General features: G+C 40.5%; 2 protein-coding genes and 2 long non-coding RNA genes across 4 annotated transcripts in view; all 4 read left to right on the top strand.

Annotated features, from left to right (window-relative positions):
- LOC124271775 (E3 ubiquitin-protein ligase TRIM33-like) overlaps positions 1 to 17,406 on the top strand; it is a 35,737-nt gene extending 18,331 nt beyond the window's left edge. Inside the window, exons 6-9 of the mRNA XM_046706935.1 lie at positions 15,111 to 15,231; positions 16,098 to 16,168; positions 16,327 to 16,435; positions 16,565 to 17,406. Coding sequence (XP_046562891.1) covers positions 15,111 to 15,231; positions 16,098 to 16,168; positions 16,327 to 16,435; positions 16,565 to 17,406 — 1,143 coding nt within the window. The remainder of the gene's footprint in view (positions 1 to 15,110; positions 15,232 to 16,097; positions 16,169 to 16,326; positions 16,436 to 16,564) is intronic.
- LOC124271784 lies at positions 10,847 to 12,691 on the top strand. Its single transcript, XR_006897134.1, has 3 exons — positions 10,847 to 11,072; positions 11,799 to 11,843; positions 12,631 to 12,691. It is a non-coding gene; the product is annotated as an uncharacterized LOC124271784 (long non-coding RNA).
- Positions 17,407 to 17,413: 7 nt separating the features above from the next.
- LOC124271777 lies at positions 17,414 to 20,207 on the top strand. Its single transcript, XM_046706936.1, has 7 exons — positions 17,414 to 17,645; positions 17,910 to 17,950; positions 18,398 to 18,467; positions 19,049 to 19,119; positions 19,480 to 19,519; positions 19,742 to 19,828; positions 20,131 to 20,207. Exons 1-7 carry the CDS (start codon positions 17,495 to 17,497, stop codon positions 20,157 to 20,159), a joined length of 489 nt encoding a protein of 162 aa, XP_046562892.1. The 5' UTR covers positions 17,414 to 17,494; the 3' UTR covers positions 20,160 to 20,207.
- Positions 20,208 to 20,891: 684 nt separating this feature from the next.
- Positions 20,892 to 22,391, top strand: part of LOC124271783 — a 10,857-nt gene continuing 9,357 nt past the window's right edge. Inside the window, exon 1 of the long non-coding RNA XR_006897133.1 lies at positions 20,892 to 20,982. This is a non-coding gene — a long non-coding RNA (uncharacterized LOC124271783). The remainder of the gene's footprint in view (positions 20,983 to 22,391) is intronic.

Here is a 22,391-nt window from a genome sequence, read left to right as displayed (position 1 = left end):
TTGAAAAGGAGACCCAGTGAGTTGGGACCTGAGACTTTATTTAGGGCTTTCGCATTGCAGGAAGGGCTAGGCATTAGGGAAAATACTGTGGTTCAGGGGCTGTGAGACAGACCAGTTGGAACTGCGAGATGAACGTGAAACCTTTTCTGAGACCTTCGCACCTTGCGCCAGCCAATGATAAGTTTTAGTTCAAATGTTTTATCACAAAGGGATATGTCTGGGATCGAAGGAACAACTCTAAGTCTCTGAAAATATATCATTTTGATAGAAACAAATAACTCTGTTTAATTTGAAAATGAGCCCCAGTAACCTTGGTGATATTCAAAACCGGAGGAGATCTAGAGTTGCCTTATTTCGGGCGTTTGTGTTACGGTAAGAGGGAGGGTGGGAGGTTATATTGTATTTCAGGGGCTACGAGATAGACTTGGGGACGAAAGCAGTTCGGTCATTGCCAATTTACCTCTTAACAGCCCGCGCCAGGACCAAGGAGAAAACGCTGAAATATATATAATATTAAGTGAGTGAGTGAGTGAGTTTAGTTTTACGCCGCACTCAGCAATATTCCAGCTATATGGCGGCGGTCTGTAAATAATCGAGTCTGGACCAGACAATCCAGTGATCAACAGCATGAGCATCGATCTGCGCAATTGGGAACCGATGACATGTGTCAATCAAGTCAGCGAAACTGACCACCCGATCCCGTTAGTCGCCTCTTACGACAAGATAGTCGCCTTTTTATGGCAAGCACATGGGTTGCTGAAGACCTATTCTACCCCGGATCTTCACGGGTCATACAATATTAAGCTTTATCGACAAACTAAAAACATTCATGTTTGTAGCTTCCTGCAAATAAAGGTTTGCAGATTGAAACAAGGTACCAGTGTAGCATGGGAAAATTTCAGTAGCTGCCAGTGTTATCTGACCAGAAAATGCTGCTTATCTAAAACGAGGCCTATGTGTTGATGGATGAGAGTTCCTGACACGCAAATCGCACAAAGGATTCCTTCTTAATAGTGGTCTCGTATTGTATTTCAAACTTCCCATCCTGTATCAGACAATGGGCAAATAAGAGCTAAGGCTTCTGAATCAGGGGCGGGAGTTCGTCTCCGTGTTAGCTCAACTGGTTGCAGTTCCAACCATGACAAGCGCGAAGAAACATACACGTTAGTGTGTTAGAGGAGGCCGTGGTGAATTTCGCAGCGTACTGCACGTGGGATTCGTCTTCAAACTGACATCACGTTGTGCACGAGGAATTAAACAGAAGTGAACTTGACATCACGTGTTGCACGTGGGAATCGTTTTGAAACTGACTTAATAGTCCCTCGGTCTGCACGAGGATTCGAACTGACACGTGTTGCACGAGGGAAACACACTCCAGCTAAGACCAAGGGCTCCATGAAGGACTTGTGCAGTAACGGATATGACTTCCTGTGTCCAGTTAGGATTTCAGTTCCATCGAGTGTTATGGTAACAGTAACGTTATGGTGGTTGGGGTTAGTTTTACGCCGCTTTTAGCAATATTGCACGGTGGGGACACCTGAAATGGTTCCACAATTAACTTTATAGAAGAGAACAACGATCATCGCGTTCTTGGACAACTCAATCAAGAATTGACGTTCCTTAATTTATCGTGTGTTGAAATACAAACTACGAAACAGTGGTCTCTTTTTTGTAATGCGTCAATAATATATATAAACATATTTTTCAGGAATTAATGCCAATTTATTTCAATATGCTGAGTATTCAAACACCTCCGAATGCTTTTTAATAATCTATAAAATAAAATAAAAACCCCAGAAAACATGGTCTGAGCGAAATAATAGCATGTCTGGCTGATTTATTGAGAGTTAAACAGGAAAAAATATCCAGGCATCATTTAACCAATAGTATGCGTGGCCTTCATATTTCGATTTTTGTAACTAACATATCGTAAACACGGATATTATGGAAATCCAACCAACACCGTATTCTTCAGTATAGTCTGCAGAGTATGTTGTACAGTTACTAGTGTAAAACACGACCAGCGTTCAGGTTCAAACAAACCACTTCTGTGTGTGACAGTACACTATCTAGAACTAAATTTAGATGCTGCCCTCCTGTATCTTAATAGACCGCCAGCAAACAGATTTCCAGATCTCGAGACTCATAAGTATACCATGTTACTGATAAACAACTGATGTGTTATGACAAGCGGTCTTAGGAAGGTTCGGTGAAGATATTTGAGCATCTGTTAACTTTACTTGACATGTTGACGATAACCTAGACTAACGCTTACTCCCTAAATGTATATAATTTTGATAGTACCAAATATCCCCATTTAAACTGTAAAGGAGCCCGAGAACCTGAGGAAATCTAGACTTGCTTCATTTAGGGCTTCAGCATTGCACGGAGGGCAAGGCAGTCGAGGAAAATAATGTGGTTCAGTGACTGTAAAGAAACAGACTAACGATAACCCTGCACTCACAAAGTTAGCTTACCGTCCAAGCTTTGAACACTACACTATAAGGAGTGAGAATGGTATGTAGAATATCTCACCCAAGCGTCTACTGACATCAATTATATCAACACGAGTTGATAAAGTTACAAATATCCTAGGTTTGCCTTTTAACTTTTATCATAGCATTGTGAGTCATGTAAATGATGACGTCAGGGCATTGTACAAAATCTAGTGTCAAAAGGATACTTTCTGGGAGATATCGTCTTATCTCACACAAGCAATACCTCCAGTGAATGATATATGCGGATCAACCAAATTCTTGATATACAAGGACATTCGGTGTGCATGCTAAAACGGCTATCAAGCAAGTGATGGTGATAGGGAGGGGCGGGTGAGTTGGGGTGGTGGGGGTGATGGGCATGAATACAGAAATGAAGTAACATCTGAAAATTAGGTATTCACGAATTTTATTTTCGACTAGTTAGCAAACATTACATCAGGCCAAGTACTTAAGCTGTCAAATGTTCAAAGACATATACTGACACTCAGTAACAAAGAGCCCATATCCTCTTGTACCACAATATGAACAATCAAGTCTCCGAGGAGATGCACGTTATCGTTCTTCAGCAAAGAATACTTTAGGTAATGGGACCGACAGGATTGATTTAGGCTGAATTCCTTGCTTAATACATGTCATGTATCCAATTGCGTAGATCGATTCTATTGACCACTGGATTGTTTGGTCCAAACTCTATAACTTACAGACCGCCGTCATATAGCTGGAAAATTTCTACGTAAACAACAGAAATACAAGCAAACCTATGTTCATGGTGCCATTCACTGAATGTCTTGTCCACACACGATTAGTCACGGAACGCCATTATAATCACAACACACACTCCATACTCTAACATCAATACTAAACAATAACCCAAACTTCAACAACAAATAGTCAACAACAATCACACACAGTCCAATAATAAAACGACTACTATGACAACAATCAAATGCTCCAAGCAAATATTCAACAAATATCAACGACACATAAATTCCCAACCACATTCAATTTGCAAACACGCATCAAAACCAAGTACTCAATCTGATACTCGACAAAAATCTAATCGAGAAGGTTGAAATTGGTCTTCAGCAATCTCTGCTTGTCGTAAGAGGCCACTAAGATGTAATAGGCGAGGATCAGGTGGTCAGGGTCGCTGACTTGGTTGACACATGTCATCGTATCCCAAGTGCATAGATCGATGCTCATGATGTTGTCCACTGGATTGTCTGGTTCAGACTCAATAACATGTATTTACAGATCGCCGCCATATCGCTGGAATATTGCTATGTCCGGCGATAAAAACAAACAAACAAATCAATAACGACTGAAACATGTTCCGCAACAATCAATTTCACTTTTCTCTTCTATACTGACAAACAACCTGAATGAAGCAAATAACTCCATAATCAAACTTATTTTAACTGCACAATAAGTACAGGGATTAATTGGGCATGTAAAGCAATTGATGTCTTTCATTTCCCTTTCCAGAGCATCCCAGATAACGACAGCGTCAGACACAAGAGGATATGGAGATGGAACTACGAATTTTCCAGGAGAATTGGTATCGTCGGAACTGGCACCTTCGGCGGGGCTCTTGCTAAGCGACTGGTCCTCTCTGGCTATGACGTCTTCGCTACCAACAGCAACCGTTGTAAAGCCTTCAACACTGCTTCAGCCTATGTCATGGAAAACGACATTGCCGGTGGAAGTAGAACGATATTCGTTGCCAGCAATGACGTCGGTGCACGAGACAGAGTTAGTAACCTTTCACGTGAGATGGGCTTTGTGCCGATTAACTTCGGCAGGTTGACGTCATCACAGAGGATCGAGGTGTACGTCACACGTCTGTTCCTGAATGGAAGATACCAGTATTGTTTACGTGTATCATTTTCGGTATTTGGTTTCTCTACGCAATATATCTGTGTTTTTATAAGACACACATACAGTTATCATCAACTGTTCTTTGAATGTTCTCAACAAGCCCGTTAGTGCGACGGCCATTACAGTAATGGCCTTGACCTACATGCCCGGATGTTTCGCAGCTCTCATGCAGATACGGTATGGAACAAAACACAAACCGTTTCCAAGATGGCTGGATGCTTGGTTGAAGTCAAGAAAACAGCTTGGCGTCCCTTTGTTTCATCTTGATATTACCCCATGTTCTCATGTCAGTCGTACTGATTACACCGGCAAACTTCAGCTCGTGGTTTCATTCAACCGCCATAACAATACCCGCGAATCATACCAACGACCTTCACCTTCCGATGAAGACGGTGATGATATGGAAGGGAGAGGCCGCATGTCTTGCCGGTATGGTAGGCTTCGTCCTGCTCTGTCTCCTAGCAACCACCACGTTGCCATCATTCAGCGATTCTTTGAACTGGCGGGAGTGGCGGTTCGTCCAGTCCTCGCTGGGGTTCACACTGTTGTTTGTTTCAGCAGGGCACATGCTGATCATGGGTCTTCCCGTTGGATAGAGACAGGATTTCCAGAATACTTCGCAATCATCAGCTTCCTGTGTTTAATACTTCCAATTTCCGTTGTCATTATGAAACTGATACTCCTTCTACCGTGAGTAGATAAATATGTTTCCAAAATACGCAAAGGCTTCGAACGAGGTTCACCAAGAATACTCACCGATACAGGAACAAGAGATGAAGAACATTGTGAGGATGGTATATGATGTAATAACCGCTCGCCCGCTCCGCTATCAAACTGAAGAGTGTGTGATAAAGTAGGCTTGTCCCATAGTCGCCCCTGTCCTGTTTGTTGGAAATGGACGCGAAATAGAGACAAACATTTCATATTTTCGAAGTGGCTCAGCTATATTACAGAGACCAGGGATCTTCACACAATGTACTCATACATATTGTCCGTTTTGGCCAAACCAGTGGGCAGTTTCGTTACGTTTGCAATGAGGAACACTAGTCTTTGCTGCTGTGTGATGTATTATCTTTGTTGATGTGTGATGTATTGTCTTTGCTGATGTGTGATGTATTATCTTTGCAATGAGGAACACTAGATATTTGCAATGAGGAACACTAGACTTTGCTGCTGTGTGATGTATTATCTTTGCTGCTGTGTGATGTATTACCTTTGCTGCTGTGTGATGTATTATCTTTGTTGATGTGTGATGTATTATCTTTGCTGATGTGTGATCTATTATCTTTGCTGATGTGTGATGTATTATCTTTGTTGATGTGTGATGTATTTTCTTTGCTGATGTGTGATGTATTATCTTTGCAATGAGGAACACTAGACTTTTGCAATGAGGAACACTAGACTTTGCTGCTGTGTGATTTATTATCTTTGCTGCTGTGTGATGTATTACCTTTGCTGCTGTGTGATGTATATATCTTTGTTGATGTGTGATGTATTATCTTTGCTGCTGTGTGATGTATTTATCTTTGTTGATTTTTGATGTACTATCTTTGCTGATGTGTGATGTATTATCTTTGCTGATGTGTGATGTATTATCTTTGTTGATGTGTGATGTATTATCTTTGCTGAGATGTGATGTATTATCTTTGCAATGAGGAACACTAGACTTTGCAATGAGGAACACTGAGATGTATTATCTTTGCTGCTGATGTATTACCTTTGCTGATGTGTGATGTATTATGATGTATTATCTTTGCTGCTGTGTGATGTATTATCTTTGCTGCTGTGTGATGTATTATCTTTGTTGATGTGTGATGTGTATTATCTTTGTTGTGTGATGTATTGTCTTTGTTGATTTGTGATGTATTATCTTTGCTGCTGTGTGATGTATTACCTTTGCTGATGTGTGATGTATTATCTTTGCTGCTGTATTATCTGCTGCTGTGATGTATTATCTGTGTGATGCTTTGCTGATGTGTGATGTATTATCTTTGCTGCTGTGTGATGTATTATCTTTGCTGCTGTGTGATGTATTATCTTTGCTGCTGTGTGATGTATTATCTTTGCTGATGTGTGATGTATTATCTTTGTTGATGTGTGATGTATTATCTTTGTTGATTTGTGATGTATTATCTTTGCTGCTGTGTGATATATTATCTTTGTTGATGTGTGATGTATTATCTTTGCTGCTGTGTGATGTATTATCTTTGCTGCTGTGTTATGTATTATCTTTGTTGATGTGTGATGTATTATCTTTGCTGATGTGTGATGAAGTATCTTTGCTGCTGTGTGATGTATTATCTTTGCTGATGTGTGATGTATTATCTTTGCTGCTGTGTGATGTATTATCTTTGCTGATATGTGATGTATTATCTTTGTTGATGTGTGATGTATTATCTTTGCTGATGTGTGATCTATTATCTTTGTTGATGTGTGATGTATTATCTTTGTTGATGTGTGATGTATTATCTTTGTTGATGTGTGATGTATTATCTAGGTAGGGTCGGAAACTGGTGTATGGTGGTCACAGACCACTGAAGACCAAAACAGACCCGATCACATAAACATGAATGTGCTTGCTACATGGATTTTCCTGGTGATTCCAGATTCAAATTTACCACCTGTAAACCAGTGCAGTAAGAGTTGCAGAGTCCGGGAACGATCGTATGGAATTTGGGTGTACTGATGATTTCAATGCCCTTTGTGCCTCTTCCAGATTACGCTAGTTTAAAATCATCTTAGTTAACCCATGTATTGCTGACAGTGGTGTAACAACATTTCACTCATTACAATGTATGTTTAAAATTAGACGTTTTTTAGACTGTGCTAGACATTGCTCTGTAAATTATTATGTCATCCAGGCGTGTTGCTGTTTAATTCTTATAGTTAGCTTCATAGATAGCACCGTTGTTTCATCCCAATCGGTCTATATGTATCTCATGTATACAGTCGGAAATAAACCATCGTGTATAGTATCTAAGAGTTGGTTGTGATATAATATTCCAGAGCAGAAATACTTTGTTTTGTTTCTTTGTTGTTTGAAGACACTCGGCAACATGCCAGTCTGCTGTGTGTAAATAAGTGAGCCTGGACCAGACAATCAAGTTATCAGCATCATGAGTATTGATCTACGCAATTGGGATATACAATGACATGTGTCCACCAAGTCAGCGAGCCTAACCACCCGATCTCATTAGTCGCCTCTGACGACAGCATGGGTTACTGAAGATCAGTTTTGGCCTGGATCTTCATAGGCCTGTAGGCTTTGATTGAGATTTGCAGTTCAAAGAGATAAGTGGTATGTTTATGCAATGGGTGTACAGAATGTCTATACAATGAAAAGGATAAGCATTATAGGATTGATTGGAAGCCACTTGTAAATATTAAAGTAGCTGTAAATCCATACCATACGTTGTTATATGATCAATATAGTTCTAAGAATACATGTCCTTTTACAACGGAGTCTGGGGACAATGGTAAATGTGGCATAGCACCCATCTCCTCGCCGAGGTCACGTGCTTCATGATTCTACAATGTTGTGATTTGGAGTTCATTTGTTCCGTTATGCCTTGTTACATGATTCAATAGATTTCATTGGTGTATGGTCCAGTAGTTTCGCCTCGGCACAGTACATATATATATAGGTTATCACGCGCGTGTGTTTTGGGATGGTTATCATTCTGTACTCGGAATAACCATTGTGCTACACAGAGTTTGACAAATAACAACATACTCGTACTGAAATTCAGAAGCCTTCAATTAACATTTTGAGCAACAAATACACAGTGACAGTAGTCACTAAAATTTGCATTTGACATCTCTAACTTGCTCTCTATCATCGTATATGACCCCATGGATACTGATAATATCCATTGGCTTTATCCTGCCGAGAACGCTATACATTGTATAATAATTTGTTTTATCAACGCTGCTGTCCAACAGATTCCAAATCTCCGACCTATATACCACACATGTGATGTGGTGTGTTCATGATAACAAGATATCGGTAGGTCAGAGTGACCCATCTCTGTCCTGCCTGTACATATCTGCAGTGATCTGTACTAAATGTGAACTATGAAGATAACGTCAAATATCTGTTATCCTAATGATAGCATGGAGTTTTCAGTCGGTAAATGTTCCCAGTAAGGAATTATTGGGTCTGAGTACTTTAACTTTGTAAAGTAACACCACTATCCTCTGAAAGGTGGATGGCCCAAACTAGCCAGGTCTCACTGTAGTGTCCATATACCCTCCCTGTGTAAGTGAAATAAACAAAAGGTGATGTCACGTCAACATACTCCAATGAAACTCCAATACTTGTGATAGACTGAAGGACGGCAGAGAGTACTACAGTTAAGGCGATACCAATGCCATTCATTACGTCTCTCTCTTTTTCTCTGTCTGTCTCTGTCATAGAAATCAATACGTTAGGTTCAAACTATCATCAGATTTCAGACAAGACGTATGTCAAAATATCCATGACGATTACGATAAGTGTTGATACGTGGTGTTCGCGAAATTGGTACGCATGACCTTCCCTACGCACACGCCATTTCTGAATTCAAACAGCTTTTCTGAAAGTTCTGGGCTGACTGAGAGGTGTGGAATATCCATCCATCCAGAACTGACTCCTGAATCTATGGCTAGCAACGGATTGGGCCAACTTAACGTTATTTCCTACCGTCATTTCATTTGTTTAAGATCCGGGTTAGAATAGGTCTTTAGAAACACGTCCTCGGATCCCAATTGCGTAGATTGATGCTCATGCTGTTGATCACTCTATTGTCTGGTCCAGACCTGATTATTTACAGACCTGTCGATATATAGATGGAATATATTGCCGAGTGTGGCGTTAAACAGCAGACCAACCTACCGAGTTAGAACTGGTTTCCACAACACATGCTTGTCGTAAGAGGCGACTAACGGGATCAGGTGGTCATCCTCGCTGAGATTCTTCAAGTATTCCCAGCAATACCCACCATCCTATCCTTACAAGAAATACAGCATGGTGGGTGTAACATTCTATTGTAGGCTTGCCACAGGTATGTGTGTCAAGGCTCGAGGGTGTGTTGGAGGCTGAGGTCAAATTGTAGACTCGTGAAGATCCGGGATAGAATTGGCCTTCTGCGACACATGCTTGACGCAAGAGGCGACTATCAGGATCTTTTGGTCACTGACTCGGTCGATGCAATGATGTATGGTCATGTTGTCAAACACTAGGTTGTCTAATGCAGACTCGATTTACAGACCACTGCCAAATAGCAGGAATACCGTTGAGTGCGGTATAGCAGGAATACTGCTGATGGCGGTGTAGCAGGAATACTGCTGAGTGCGGTATAGCAGGAATACTGCTGAGTGCGGTTTAGCAGGAATACCGCTGAGTGCAGTTTAGCAGGAATACTGCTGAGTGAGGTGTAGCAGGAATACTGCTGAGTGCGGTATGCGGTGTAGCAGGAATACTGCTGAGTGCGGTGTAGCAGGAATACCGTTGAGTGCGATGTAGCAGGAATACTGCTGAGTGCGGTGTAGCAGGAATACTGCTGAGTGCGGTGTAGCAGGAATACTGCTGAGTGCGGTTTAGCAGGAATACTGCTGAGTGTAGTTTAGCAGGAATACTGCTGAGTGCGGTGTAGCAGGAATACTGCTGAGTGCGGTGTAGCAGGAATACTGCTGAGTGCGTGTAGGAGGAATACCTGCTGAGCGGTATAGCAGGATTACTGTTGAGCGCGGTATAGCAGGAATATTGCTGAGTGCGGTGTAGCAGGAATACTGCTGAGTGCGGTGTAGGAGGAATACCACTGAGTGAGGTGTAGCAGGAATACTGCTGAGTGCGGTGTAGCAGGAATACTGCTGAGTGCGGTATAGCAGGAATACTGCTGAGTGCGGTATAGCAGGAATACTGCTGAGTGCGGTGTAGCAGGAATACTGCTGAGTGCGGTGTAGCAGGAATACTGCTGAGTGCGGTATAGTATTGTTGGAATATTGCTAAAAGTGGCGTACAACCATACTCATTCACCCACTCACTATTTCTAATAAACCCATCGTAAAGAATGTTCGTGTGTAATGCTGCAACACTCTATCATCTAGCTTTAAGGCGGCTGCCTCATAAGGGAACATGGACTAGACAATCCATTGACTGACTATGAGCATTGATCTACGCAGTTGGGATACCATGGCAGTCATCAACCACATCGGCAGCATGATTGATCATCCGATGCCGTCTGTTGCCTTTCTCGGGTTGCTGAAGACCAATTCCAACCCAGGTGTTTAGTGGTGCGAGATCATAGTTTGTTTAATCTATTCAGATCAATTTTATGTACATTATCCTCTCTCGGGACTCTCTCTCGGGGACCATCGGACCTAGAATAAAAGCTGAATTTATTTTGAAATGAGAATTCGAAGAAGAGTGAAGTAATTGTAAATTCGTTCAACTGCTTACTGTTTGATGTGTACGGATGTGACAACATTCAAATATGTTACATGAATAATGGTGTCATCAAGAATCATTAAACAGTCATTATGCTGAAACATGACACTCAGCAAGGGGATCCAAACCGTTTACAGTTTGAACCAATCATAATGTTTATGTGGTGTAAATGTTTATAAGGCTGTCGTATTGATGGGCAAAACTACTTTCCTGACGACATACCACACGGTCCTTATTCAACATGAAGCTGTTTCTTCTGGTGGTTCTAGGTAAGTTTGCATCCCATGTGTTAAACCACTGTGACTTTTCATAAGGCTGTAGACCACACTGTCAAGGACATATCATCTTGTTTATCGTTCATCAGCTGATTTCCATGTGCATGGTACGAGTTAAACCAAACATGGGCTTGCACAGTGCTGCATTTGTACATTACTGCAGAGCCAGTCACAGCCAAGGACCTAACTTGTCATATGGATTGTAAATATTATCGAGCCTAAGACTTGAGGCAGCTCAAATGTGTTAGTGAGTAGAGGCGTTGTAAGTGTTTTACTGTCGGTACGATATCGTAATGTGGAATCTAAAGGGCCCCGAATACCGGAAGTGAATCAGCTATACTTTACCATCGGCCGTATTGCAGCCATATCGTGCCCAGACTCGATTAATGACAGACCGCCGCTGACAGTGAATGAGTTTAGTTTTATGCCGCACTCAGCAATATACCAGGGGCGGACTGTAAATAATCTAGTCTGGACAAGACAATCTGGTGATCAACAGCATGAACATCCATCTTCGCCATGGGGATACGATGACATGTGTCAACCAAGTCAGCGAGCCTGACCACCCGATCCCGTTAGTCTCCTCTTACGACTAGCATGGGTTGATGAAGATCAATTCTAACCCGGATTTTCACGGGTAATATTGCTGGGAGCGGCGTTAAACAACAAACAAGAAAGAAATATACGAAAGACATTTGTTTACCCACTTGTATGTTTCAGTTTTTTCAGTGGTTCAGCTGAGTGCTGGGCCTGGGATTATGGATGGTGAGTAGAACAGTGTTTGGGACACTCATCTGCCCCATTTAGTCCCCAGAGACGGTATACCGACGATAGTCCACGTACATCCGTTAACTACACAATGTATCGGACAGATATGGAGTGGAGACATTGTATGATTCATAGCTGATGATCACTCCGCATATATACTCTTCAAAAAAAGATGTGGAACCTTTTTCACAGATTGAAATAATTGGGAGATATATCGGAGTCAATCAATGTTGATATGACAATAATGCATGTTTAGAGAGTGCATCACCACTTGCATTTCTTTATGACCATAGTTGCTTCACAGTAATCATTCTTAAAAGATTATTGGTGCATGACGTGAATTTTTCATGCGTACAATTTTCATTGTCACAAGTAATGGTCTACATCGATTTATTGAAAACGTCAAACCCAAGAATGACACCCCATGCACGTGTATGGGGGTTACTGCGTTGTGCCGGTGCATCCCATTCGTTGTGTTTGGGGGTGGTGATAAAGAGAAATGGTGGTGCGTTCATAAGATGTCTGTCTTTGAAAAGTTTGTTAACGCTTATACTTCCTTGAAAGATCAGGTTCCCGTACTTTTTTAAAGGTATAGTTCGAACAACATGGAGGGCAATTTTGAGAAAAGCTTTTTCATATACGTCCTGATTACACATAGAGTACTCAGTTTGAGGATAGGTGTATCTAGGGAAGGTCGTTTGGTTGTATATTTCCACGTCTGTTCATGATCACACTGTGGAGTAAAGCATGGTATGTGTGCTGATGCAGTGCTGTTTGTTTTCAGCGTGGGTCAAAATTCCTTATGGAGAGTACGACAGTCAAATATCACTGAATCAAAGTATGTCTAAGCATATCACTAACACATTGATATGAGAGGTATTTAACTATGGAGCTGCTCTCCTCGCAATATGGCTGCCTTACTGGCGATGCAATGTTAAAGTTTGACTCACTCATTCGCCTTCAGTTGAAATAGCAGATCCAATGGTTGCCCACGTTCTGGACTCACCACTGGACATGACGTAACACGTGGATTTGCAGACACATTTGCTCCAGTCTTTGCATTTTGATATTCAGGTTGTACTCCATAAATGGATATAATACATCCCCGTGGTAGGTTCCATGGTACCTGATTCAACAACTGTTTGAGAACACATCTGTACATCATAAATTGATAAAGAAGTCGGATGGTTGGTGTCCGAGTTACGGGTGTTTAAAGCTGGAAAACATGAGCTCCGAGGACAGGAACACTTGACCCCTGGTCGGCGCGGGGTCATGCACCTTTAAGAAGTTCGGGGAGAAGAAATAGTTCGCTCTTTGACAGGCCGTAGCTCCGTTGTCCTCGGGTCTGCGTTCAAAACAATTAGTGTTCTGGAATCGTCGGAACTTCAGCTATCAGACGCACCGTTTCAAGTGTCCAAACGGTGCATTTTAGCGACTTGAGCCGTCCAGGCGAAATGGTAGGCATTTCGATTGTAGGACACATAATGCATTTGTGCAATTTTCAATGCCACATGACCGACAAACGATCCAATTTTGTATATGCATGTAGGAACACGAAATGTTAAGCATCTTACGTTGATGCATTCTGCCAGGTTTTACTGCCTTCCGTGCAGAACTCGAGCAGCTATGGTGTGTTTATAATGTAGTATCATCAGAATCTGTCGAAATCCAATATGGCCGCCAAACGGTTCCCTATTTTGACATGCACCAAAGAACAAAAAATGTTCAGCACATCAAGTTACTGCATGTTGCAAAAATTCTAGCGGTTTAGTTGAATTAGTAATGATGCTGAGGTTCTTTAAAGATACATTTGAGTAAAACATAAACAACGAAAGTAAAAATCTAGATGTCCGTAACTATTCAAGATATCGCAACATAGCTTTAGGATATTCATATTTGAGGTATATACACTATATGCAGAGTTCTAGACATCATACATTCAGAGTTATGGATTGCAGAAATGCCTACCCGTCAAAAACGTGAAATTTCCTTAAATCCAATATGGCGGCCAAACGGTGCCTCGTAGCCCCTTGGATCGTGCAGTTGAAATTGAAGGTAATCGGATTGCAGACCTGCTCCAGAAATTTGGTAGTTATCGGACTTGTAGTTTCGGAGATTATTGCTTTGGAAATTGAAAATTTTGAATTAATTTTGAATTATCTCTCCTTTGCTATTGGGCCTAGAGCCTTGAGATTTTTGCACAAACGACTTCAGCACTGTCGGCACAATGGTAATTTTTTTCAAGCGATTCTGTCCAGCGGTGCTTTTTGTAGGGCTGGTACAAAATACGGCGGAATAAGAAATAATAATAAAAACATTAACGATTACAATAGGTCTCCTGCCTAAAGGCAAAGGAGCCCTAATTAACAATAAAATATTTAGTCCTTTGCCTATCGTTTTTATGAACAGCCTGTTCGAGTTTCATGCCCATTAGTGAGTTATTAAGTTTAGTTCTACGCCGCTTTTAGCATTATTCTAGCCGTATCATGACGGAGACACTAGAAATTGGCTTCAGACATTGTACCCATATGGGGAATCATGCCCCTTGTGCCTTTTAACATGAACGTGCTAACTCTGAAGCACGACCTTCACAAGGAGGAGATGCTTTCATATGTAATGAAACATTGATTATTAAACATTGAGTTAGCTATGACTATCAATCATATTGTAGTACAGACCACACTAACAGTGAAACAAGTTATCAATGTCCTGAATGATGATCCTTGGCCCTTCCCATTTCAGTGAAGATGCAGTTGTCAAACTTAAACAAGGACTCGCAGCACAGTCGAGCAAAATGTGAAACGTTGGAAAAGGTGGGAATTTCATCATTTATAATAGCTGTTTATCAAGATAGAACTGCCTTTTAGTTGCAACAAATTGAATATTGTGGGAATTTGTCATGCAAACATGGAGTACTTTTTATGATGTATTAAAATGGTAGTTAATACTAAATTTACATTTTCAACAACCTCAGGTCTATACAAAGGGAGTGAGTGAGTGAGTTGGGTTTTACGCCGCTTTTAGCAATATTCCAGCAATATCATGGCGGGGACACCAATACTGGACTTCACACATTGTGCCCACGTGGGGATTCGAACCCGGGTAGTCAGCGTAACGAGCCGACGCTTTAACCATTAGGCTACCCCAACGCCTCTATACAGAGGTAGAAGTGTCTTCTTGAATATGCATAACATGCTCCAACATAGTGTATGTATGAAGTTCATGCGTTTTAGCGGCCGTTCACGTTTTTTTCAGTCAGTGCAGAGACTTGAGGTTCAAATTCAACAAAAGTACCTGGACCAGGCTGAACTGGAGGAGACAGTTAAGAAGGAAAGAGAGGAACACAGGTCACAGATGGAAAAGCAGAATGAGGAAACTGAAGCCTGTAAGTTGACATTTATATCATATATCAGAAAAAATACCTCTGAGGTAAATGTTTTTAGTGAAATAACAGCAAAATATTTAGTCCTTTGCCTATCGAAGGTAGTTTTGGTATATCAACCAATCTTCAAACCGGCTACTCGCCTCTTATGACAAGCGTCGGTTGCTGATGGTCAATTCCATCTCGGATCTTCGCGGTCACCGTGTTGTTGCTCTAGCAGCAGGTTATCGATTCAGTAGCATTAACCAACTGTGACTGCCTCGTGGACAACCGACTCGTCATGAGTGTCGCCCTCCTGGAGGTATGGTATACTGAAGAATCTGTATTGTGTTTCGATCACCATTTTCATCTTTTGTTTTGCGCCATTCCTGCAACATTTCACTTCGAGGCCTTGACAGCTAAAACACAGTGTGTTTATGAACAGTCTGTTCGAGTTTCATGCCCATAAGTTAGTTATTGAGTTGAGTTCTACACCTTTTTAGCAATATTAATCCACCAATATCGCGGTGTGGACACCAGAAATGGGCTTCTGACATTGTACCCATATGGGGAATCATGCCTCCTTCTGCAGTTTTAACATGAACGGGCCAACTCCGAATCAGGACTTTCACAAGGAGGAGATGCTTTCCTATGTAATGAAACATTGATTATTTATTTTATTGAAGGTATTTACGTTTTCTGTTAGAAAATGAAGTATGGTATAACTTGCAAGTTGACTTTACATATATGTTTTGATTATGGTAGATGTACAAAAACTGGTGAAAATGGGTTGTCTATTAAAATGAAATATATTGTATCATATACCAGTCTAACTGTAAAAACAAAATAATAATGTCCTAAATGATGATCCTTGGCCTTTCCCATTTCAGTGAAGATGCAGTTGTCAAACTTAAACAAGAACTTGCAGAACAGTCGGGCAAGATGTGAGACGTTAGAAAAGGTGGGAATTTAATCTTTTATTATGTATATGCTTTTACAATATTACAACAGCAACAACTTAACTGAAATTAGAATTAACTTCTAGAACTAAAATGCATTACAACACATGTGATAATTCCTTGACAGGTGTATATGATGCAGTGATAATTGTCGTTACAGGGACTACGAGAAGAACAGGAGGCATACGATGCTCTAGTGGGTGTTCCAAGATCACAGTCTCCAGACAGGGTGGACAATACAGAGCAAGTCCAACATGCAGGGAAAATTGGTCAGCCTTTCTTATAACTAAAATAGTTACAAACACGATGACATCCTAAAGAATAATGCAAGCTTGAGTAATTTACCCTATACCTGTTCGATTTATTTTTATCCCTGTGTGTTACTTTTCTGCCACCAGGTTCTGGGAGAGAATGTGCCAATTTTCAACTCAGTCATGTTGTGATGAGAGTCAGCTTTGTCTTCTTCCATGCCTTCATTCTGCCTGCAAGCCATGCCTTGATCACCAAGCTACACAGGCGGAAGAGACCTGCATACACTGTCCTTCCTGTGGCCTTGACTTCACCATGGAAGACAACGGTAGATCATGTCAGGAGCAATGAAGCTGCCTTTAAAGTCAACGTTGATGGTGAGATGAAATGCAGCTACATCGATGAGGATCATGATGCAAAGGCAGTGGTGTACTGCCACGAATGTGATGACAAGCTCTGCTTTGACTGCCATAAACACCACGACACGCCGAAACGGAATCGAAATCACAGAGTGAGTGAGATTGACCAGTCAACGAATATCCCTATGACGCAGTGGCTGAAGGAGGCTATTTGCAGAGACCACCCTGACAACAAACTGCAGCTGTATGACCACACATGTAAGAAGGCAGTCTGTCTTATATGTGTGCATGGGGCCCACAAAGATCACCAGAATGAAGACCTGTATCAGGCCTATGACGTAGCGAAGGGTCAGCTGGAGGAACAAGTGAAGAAACAGCAACTTAAATTGGAAGATGTCACTGGCAGGATGAAAACTGTCACAAGCCACCAAACTGAACTGCGAACTACACAAAGAAGACTGGAACAAGTTGCGACTAAAGTTTGCAAAGGTGTTGCTGCAAAGTTGCTTCATCGACAGAGACAACTCATGGAGGAAATTCAAGTGAGTCTACAGTCCCCATACAGAATGGTTCAAGAGAAACTTGACGCTTTACATGGCGTCCATATTTCTATAGTATCAGCGATAGCCTGATACCAAGAGAACACTTGAATCTACAAGACGAGATGAGCTGATTACTCTCACAGATGTACTGCAGACGAAATGTGATGAAAATCTGAAGATGAAGCTTCCAGAAGATGACACGCGAGCCACGAGAATCCTTCTTACCTTTCAAGGCCAGAGAGCCCTGGAGGAACTTATCAACACATTTGGTGGTCTCACCTTCAGTCTCAACATGGATCATATTCCAGATTCTCAGCCTACTTCACAAGGTGAATATATATAATGACATATTACATTTAGATAATACTCACAGGAATGGACCAGTTTGACTAACTGAATTGAGTCTTTACTTTTATGACTCATCCAATTTGAATAGCTTTATTTAAAAACAGAGTGCCTGTTAATCTGTAGTAACGGAACACGTATCCAAAGAATATATTTCGTTTAATTGGTTCAGTTGTTAATATACTTTGTAAATAGAAAGTTAACTGCCAATGACAAATTTAATAGATCAGGTCTGTATTTTGTTTCAGAGTTGATGACGATGACATTGAGAGAACGACAAGCCAACGAGGTAATATGTTGTTTGCAAAACAGAAACCTTATACAATTTGTATTTGACTTTATATTAATAATGATAATCATAAGTACATTCTATATAGGTACATGGATTGGTTCTCATCAGGAAACGTCAACCCAACTTCTATACTGCATCTTGTAATGTCATGTGAAAGTAAATATAGTCTCTATATATACTCAAACATATATGTGCGTGCGTGTGTTTTTATTTAGACAAACAAAATGTCAGACGGTAGAAAAACGTGGGAATTTGATCATTTATAATGGCTATTTATCAAGATAGAACTTCCCTTAGCTGCAACAAATTAAATATTATGTGAACTTGTCCTGAAAGCATATATTACTTTTATAGTATATTAAAATGAAGCAGAAGTGTTTTTTCGTGAATATTCATCAAATGTTCCAACTAGGTGCATGTATGAAGTTCATGTGTTTCGTGCAGGAGACAATTAAGAAGGAAAGAGAGGAACACAGGTCACAGACAGAAAAGCAGAATGAGGCAGCTGAAGCTTGTAAGTTGACATTTATATAATATACCAGAGAAAATACATGTGGAGTAAATGTTATTTTTGTAAGAATAAGAACTGAATATTTAGTCCTTTCCCTATTAATGTTTTGTTCTCGGATCTTCATGGGCACTGTGTTGTTGTTTTTATCAATAAATGATAACCTTTCACAGTTATTTACAATGTTTTTTTATGAGCAACCCCATGCGAACAAACGTATTAGGCATCAGGATCTTCTTCGTGCTACACTTCCTGTTAAATCTAGTTGAGGAATAGTTTAACTTGCAAGTTTATCTACCTATGTTGTCACTATTAATTGTGTTAAATGCACTATGGCTGGTAAACAATGTGCTGACTGACAATTGATCACATTATATCATATATATATATACTGGACAAAATAACTTAGGGACATTGGTATTTTTATCATTGATATTTTATCAGTGTGTCAATTAATAAATAGATCATTGTTCATAATTTCAAAATTTACATATATCCCTAACTAGTTTTTGTCCAGTATATTTCCAATAAACTGTGAAATATGATATCAATGTCCTGAATGGGGATCCTGGCTTTTCTCGTTTCAGTGAAGATGCAGTTGTCAAAGTTAAACAAGGATTTGCAGCACAGTCAAGCAAAATGTGAGGAGACAGAAAAGGTAGGAATATAATCTCTGATATATTGAAAGTGATAAATTACACAACTTCTTAACTTAAGGGCATTACAATATAATCAATACAGGATGTGACTATATGATGGAATGGTGATTGCAGTACGAGTACCCCATGGGACTCGGAACACGTACTGCTATCAGTCGTTCTTCAATATGTTTCACCCGGTGGCCTCGAGGACCAAAAACTTTCTGACTGCTCTGTACTACAGGTTATCAATTTCAGTATTGGCACATGCGATTAGATGTTGAGATATAGATGGATGGACAGATGCATGCACACACACACACACAAACACATATTGTGCTCAACAACTGATCTGTTTGATGCAAGTGTTGATGTTTCAGGTGCATGAAGGGCGGTGGCAACGGCTTCAACAGATGATAGGTATATTGTGACACCATGGTGGAGGATGGGAAACTTTCTAAACAAAATAACAAAACAACTTTCAAACCTTACAGTAGATAATAACTCCAATACTGTCACCATAAATAGCCAAAACGGAAATATGCTATCTGCCGACTTAATGGGTCGTTATAATGACGTATTCTTCTGTGTATCAACAACCAGCTTCTTATATTAAATGCAATATTGTTTATTTGTGAGCAGGACTCAAAGGATCAGGCAGCAGAAATGCAAGATCACAGAAACCAGAACTGCTGACATCAGAACAAAGCCTATGGTATTGTCGCAAATGTACGTCCAATATTCCTGTGAGGAGTTCTAGGTTACAACAGGTCTTCAGAAGACACTTCTTGTCAACTAGTCTTGTTGACGTATCGGTGGATTGAGAGGTCAATCCACCATTTACACTGAGTGCAAGTTCTGTAACATGAATGTATCTAGGTCATAACTCCAAATCCTCAGTCACAAGTATTTTCACCTTGACCTGGATAAACACACAAATACCATCAATAATATCTGAATATGTGTTCTCTGAATTTAAGTCTTTTTAAAGCAGGTTTTATGCCATTAATATGTTACACCTTTATTGTTAGCTCATAATCGGAGGATTCATCCCCGGTGAGACAATTCCACGTGGTATTACCGTGAAAAGGTATGTACACTCCGATGTATTTTCGGTCTTGTGTGAGTCAAGGGTTCTACCAGTAGGGCATGACATTTTCTCTGTTCTCAAACACCGGGTATCCTCACTGATTGTTATCTCAGTCCGTTCATTAAGTTTCTCTGCTATTTTTGTCTTGAGGATCCAATGAAATCTCTTTTTTCATCATAAATAGCGTTTTCAACAACTGCATGCTTGAAGTGTTTAGGGTCATTTAAATTGCCGATTCTCACCTGTATTACACTGTTGTTGATGTTGTTGTTGTTGACGATAAAACAATCATCTGTGATGAGCATCAACTTGTGACACGGTGATGATCGAGGGAAAACAAAGCCCCTTTGAGCAGTTTAACTGGATATTGGCGCTATACAAATGTATGTATGTATGTATGTATGTATGTATGTATGTATGTATGTATGTATGTATGTATGTATGTATGTATGTATGTATGTATGTATGTATGTATGTATGTATGTAATGTATGTATGTATGTATGTATGTGTGTGTGTGTGTGTGTGTGTGTGTGTGTGCGCGTGCGTGCATGGATGTATGTATGTGTGTGTGTGTGTGTGTGTGTGTGTGTGTGTGTGTGTGTGTGTGTGTGTATGTATGTATGTATGTATATGGTTCAACCTACAACCCATTGACGAGGTATCATGTAACAAATATTTCACACCTTATCTCTTTGTTCAGAAACAAATGTACCATCGTGATGTTTTAACCTCTTCTTTAACAGGCTATGTTACAATGCACGCCATAAGAGAGGACCGCAGTGCTGTCATCTGTAAAGTAAATCTTGATCATTCTGAGTACGCCATACAGACCTCTGATTGAGGAGAGTGTAACTCAGCAGACATAATTTGCTCTGAGTTTTCATGAAATAGTGAGTGAGTTTTGTTTTCCGTCACTTTTACCAATATTCCAGCAATATCACGGCAGGGGACACACCAGGAATGGACTTCACACATTGTGCCCATGTAGGGGAATCGAACCCGGGTCTTCGGCGTGACGATCGAATTGCTTTAACCACTAGGCTACCTCACCGCCCCTTTCATAAAAAAAGTAACTTGCTCGGCAAAACGCATATCCGATATCACATTTTGTATCCTAATAATAAATATCACACTAAAATATTTTTGGGGCGTCATTGACTACACACTGAATAAAGGTCAATAACAAGGCTGGCCCCTCACACAATGCAAAGTAACAAAATCCGATGAAGTCAGGAGAAATGACGACCTTTAATGACTTCCGTTGTAATTATACAATGTAGAACAATGTTGACATCAGTGATACCGTTATTTGTGATAGGATTATAACCACGCTATTTCAGACATTTTGAAATAATAAATTTAGACTCCAGATAGATTTCTTGTTGATGTAGTTTTCACTCACTGTGGATACAGCCGTTACGTCACTGACACTCCACGCGTTTACGAAATATCAGCGAGCCATCCTACTGTAGTTCTTGACGACCCGGATCAGAAACTGGTTTCCAGCAACTCATGGTTTAGAGGTCGCAAGAGGATCGAGTTGTCCGCCACCTGTCTTGGTCGATTTCGTTGCATCAGAAGTTTCGGAAATAGATTCTTGTGATTGTTGGGTTCAGGTTCATTTATTTTACAGACCGCTGTCATATGAAACGTATGTATCATGTCATTGCTGGAGGCGACGTTAAACAACAAACACTACTAAACCATCACCACAGGTCAATGGCAACGTGTTGAACGTAACTAACAATGAAGACACTCGATATTCCTTCTACACCAAACTATGAGATCCAAGTTAACTTACAAACTTATGAGCTTTGACAAAATTACTATAAGTTAGTCAGCGAGTCAGAGCTGCTGCCCATGTGGGCAATCAATCAAGGCCTTCACCCTGACGGGGAAACGCTTTACGCACTCACTAAAGTACTGTCGGAAATTTAAAAACTCTTTTTTCGCATTTATATCTACAATTTATGTAGTTATTATGTGAAAGTGTGAAATATATGTTAAGAAACAAAGTTCGGCCTTACTACAGTCCTCTCCAGTGGTAAGGGGATAGGAAGCGTAGAAATAGGGATTTTACTGGGAGGAGATTAGTGCAGAAATGAGAAATCCGCATTGTTTCTAAGTCCAAAGCTATTTATGTGAAACAGACCATGACTTTTATGCAAATTGAGTGTGCGATGATATTGTAATTACCGCA

The sequence above is a fragment of the Haliotis rubra genome, unplaced genomic scaffold (genome assembly GCF_003918875.1).
Source record: "Haliotis rubra isolate DU_JTF1 unplaced genomic scaffold, ASM391887v1 Scf1631, whole genome shotgun sequence".
In the NCBI taxonomy this organism is placed as follows: Eukaryota; Metazoa; Mollusca; class Gastropoda; order Lepetellida; family Haliotidae; genus Haliotis; species Haliotis rubra.
Note: the sequence above shows the minus strand (reverse complement) of the source record. Positions and strands in the feature narration are given on the sequence as shown.

Bases quoted from the DNA above. Each gene is read 5' to 3' on its own strand.
- LOC124271777 (XM_046706936.1), top strand. From the start codon at position 17,495: ATGAAGCTTCCAGAAGATGACACGCGAGCCACGAGAATCCTTCTTACC. The intron at 17,646-17,909 runs GTGAATATATAT...ATTTTGTTTCAG, and splicing joins TTCTCAGCCTACTTCACAAG to AGTTGATGACGATGACATTG. The intron at 19,829-20,130 runs GTACGTCCAATA...CTTTATTGTTAG, and splicing joins CCTATGGTATTGTCGCAAAT to CTCATAATCGGAGGATTCAT.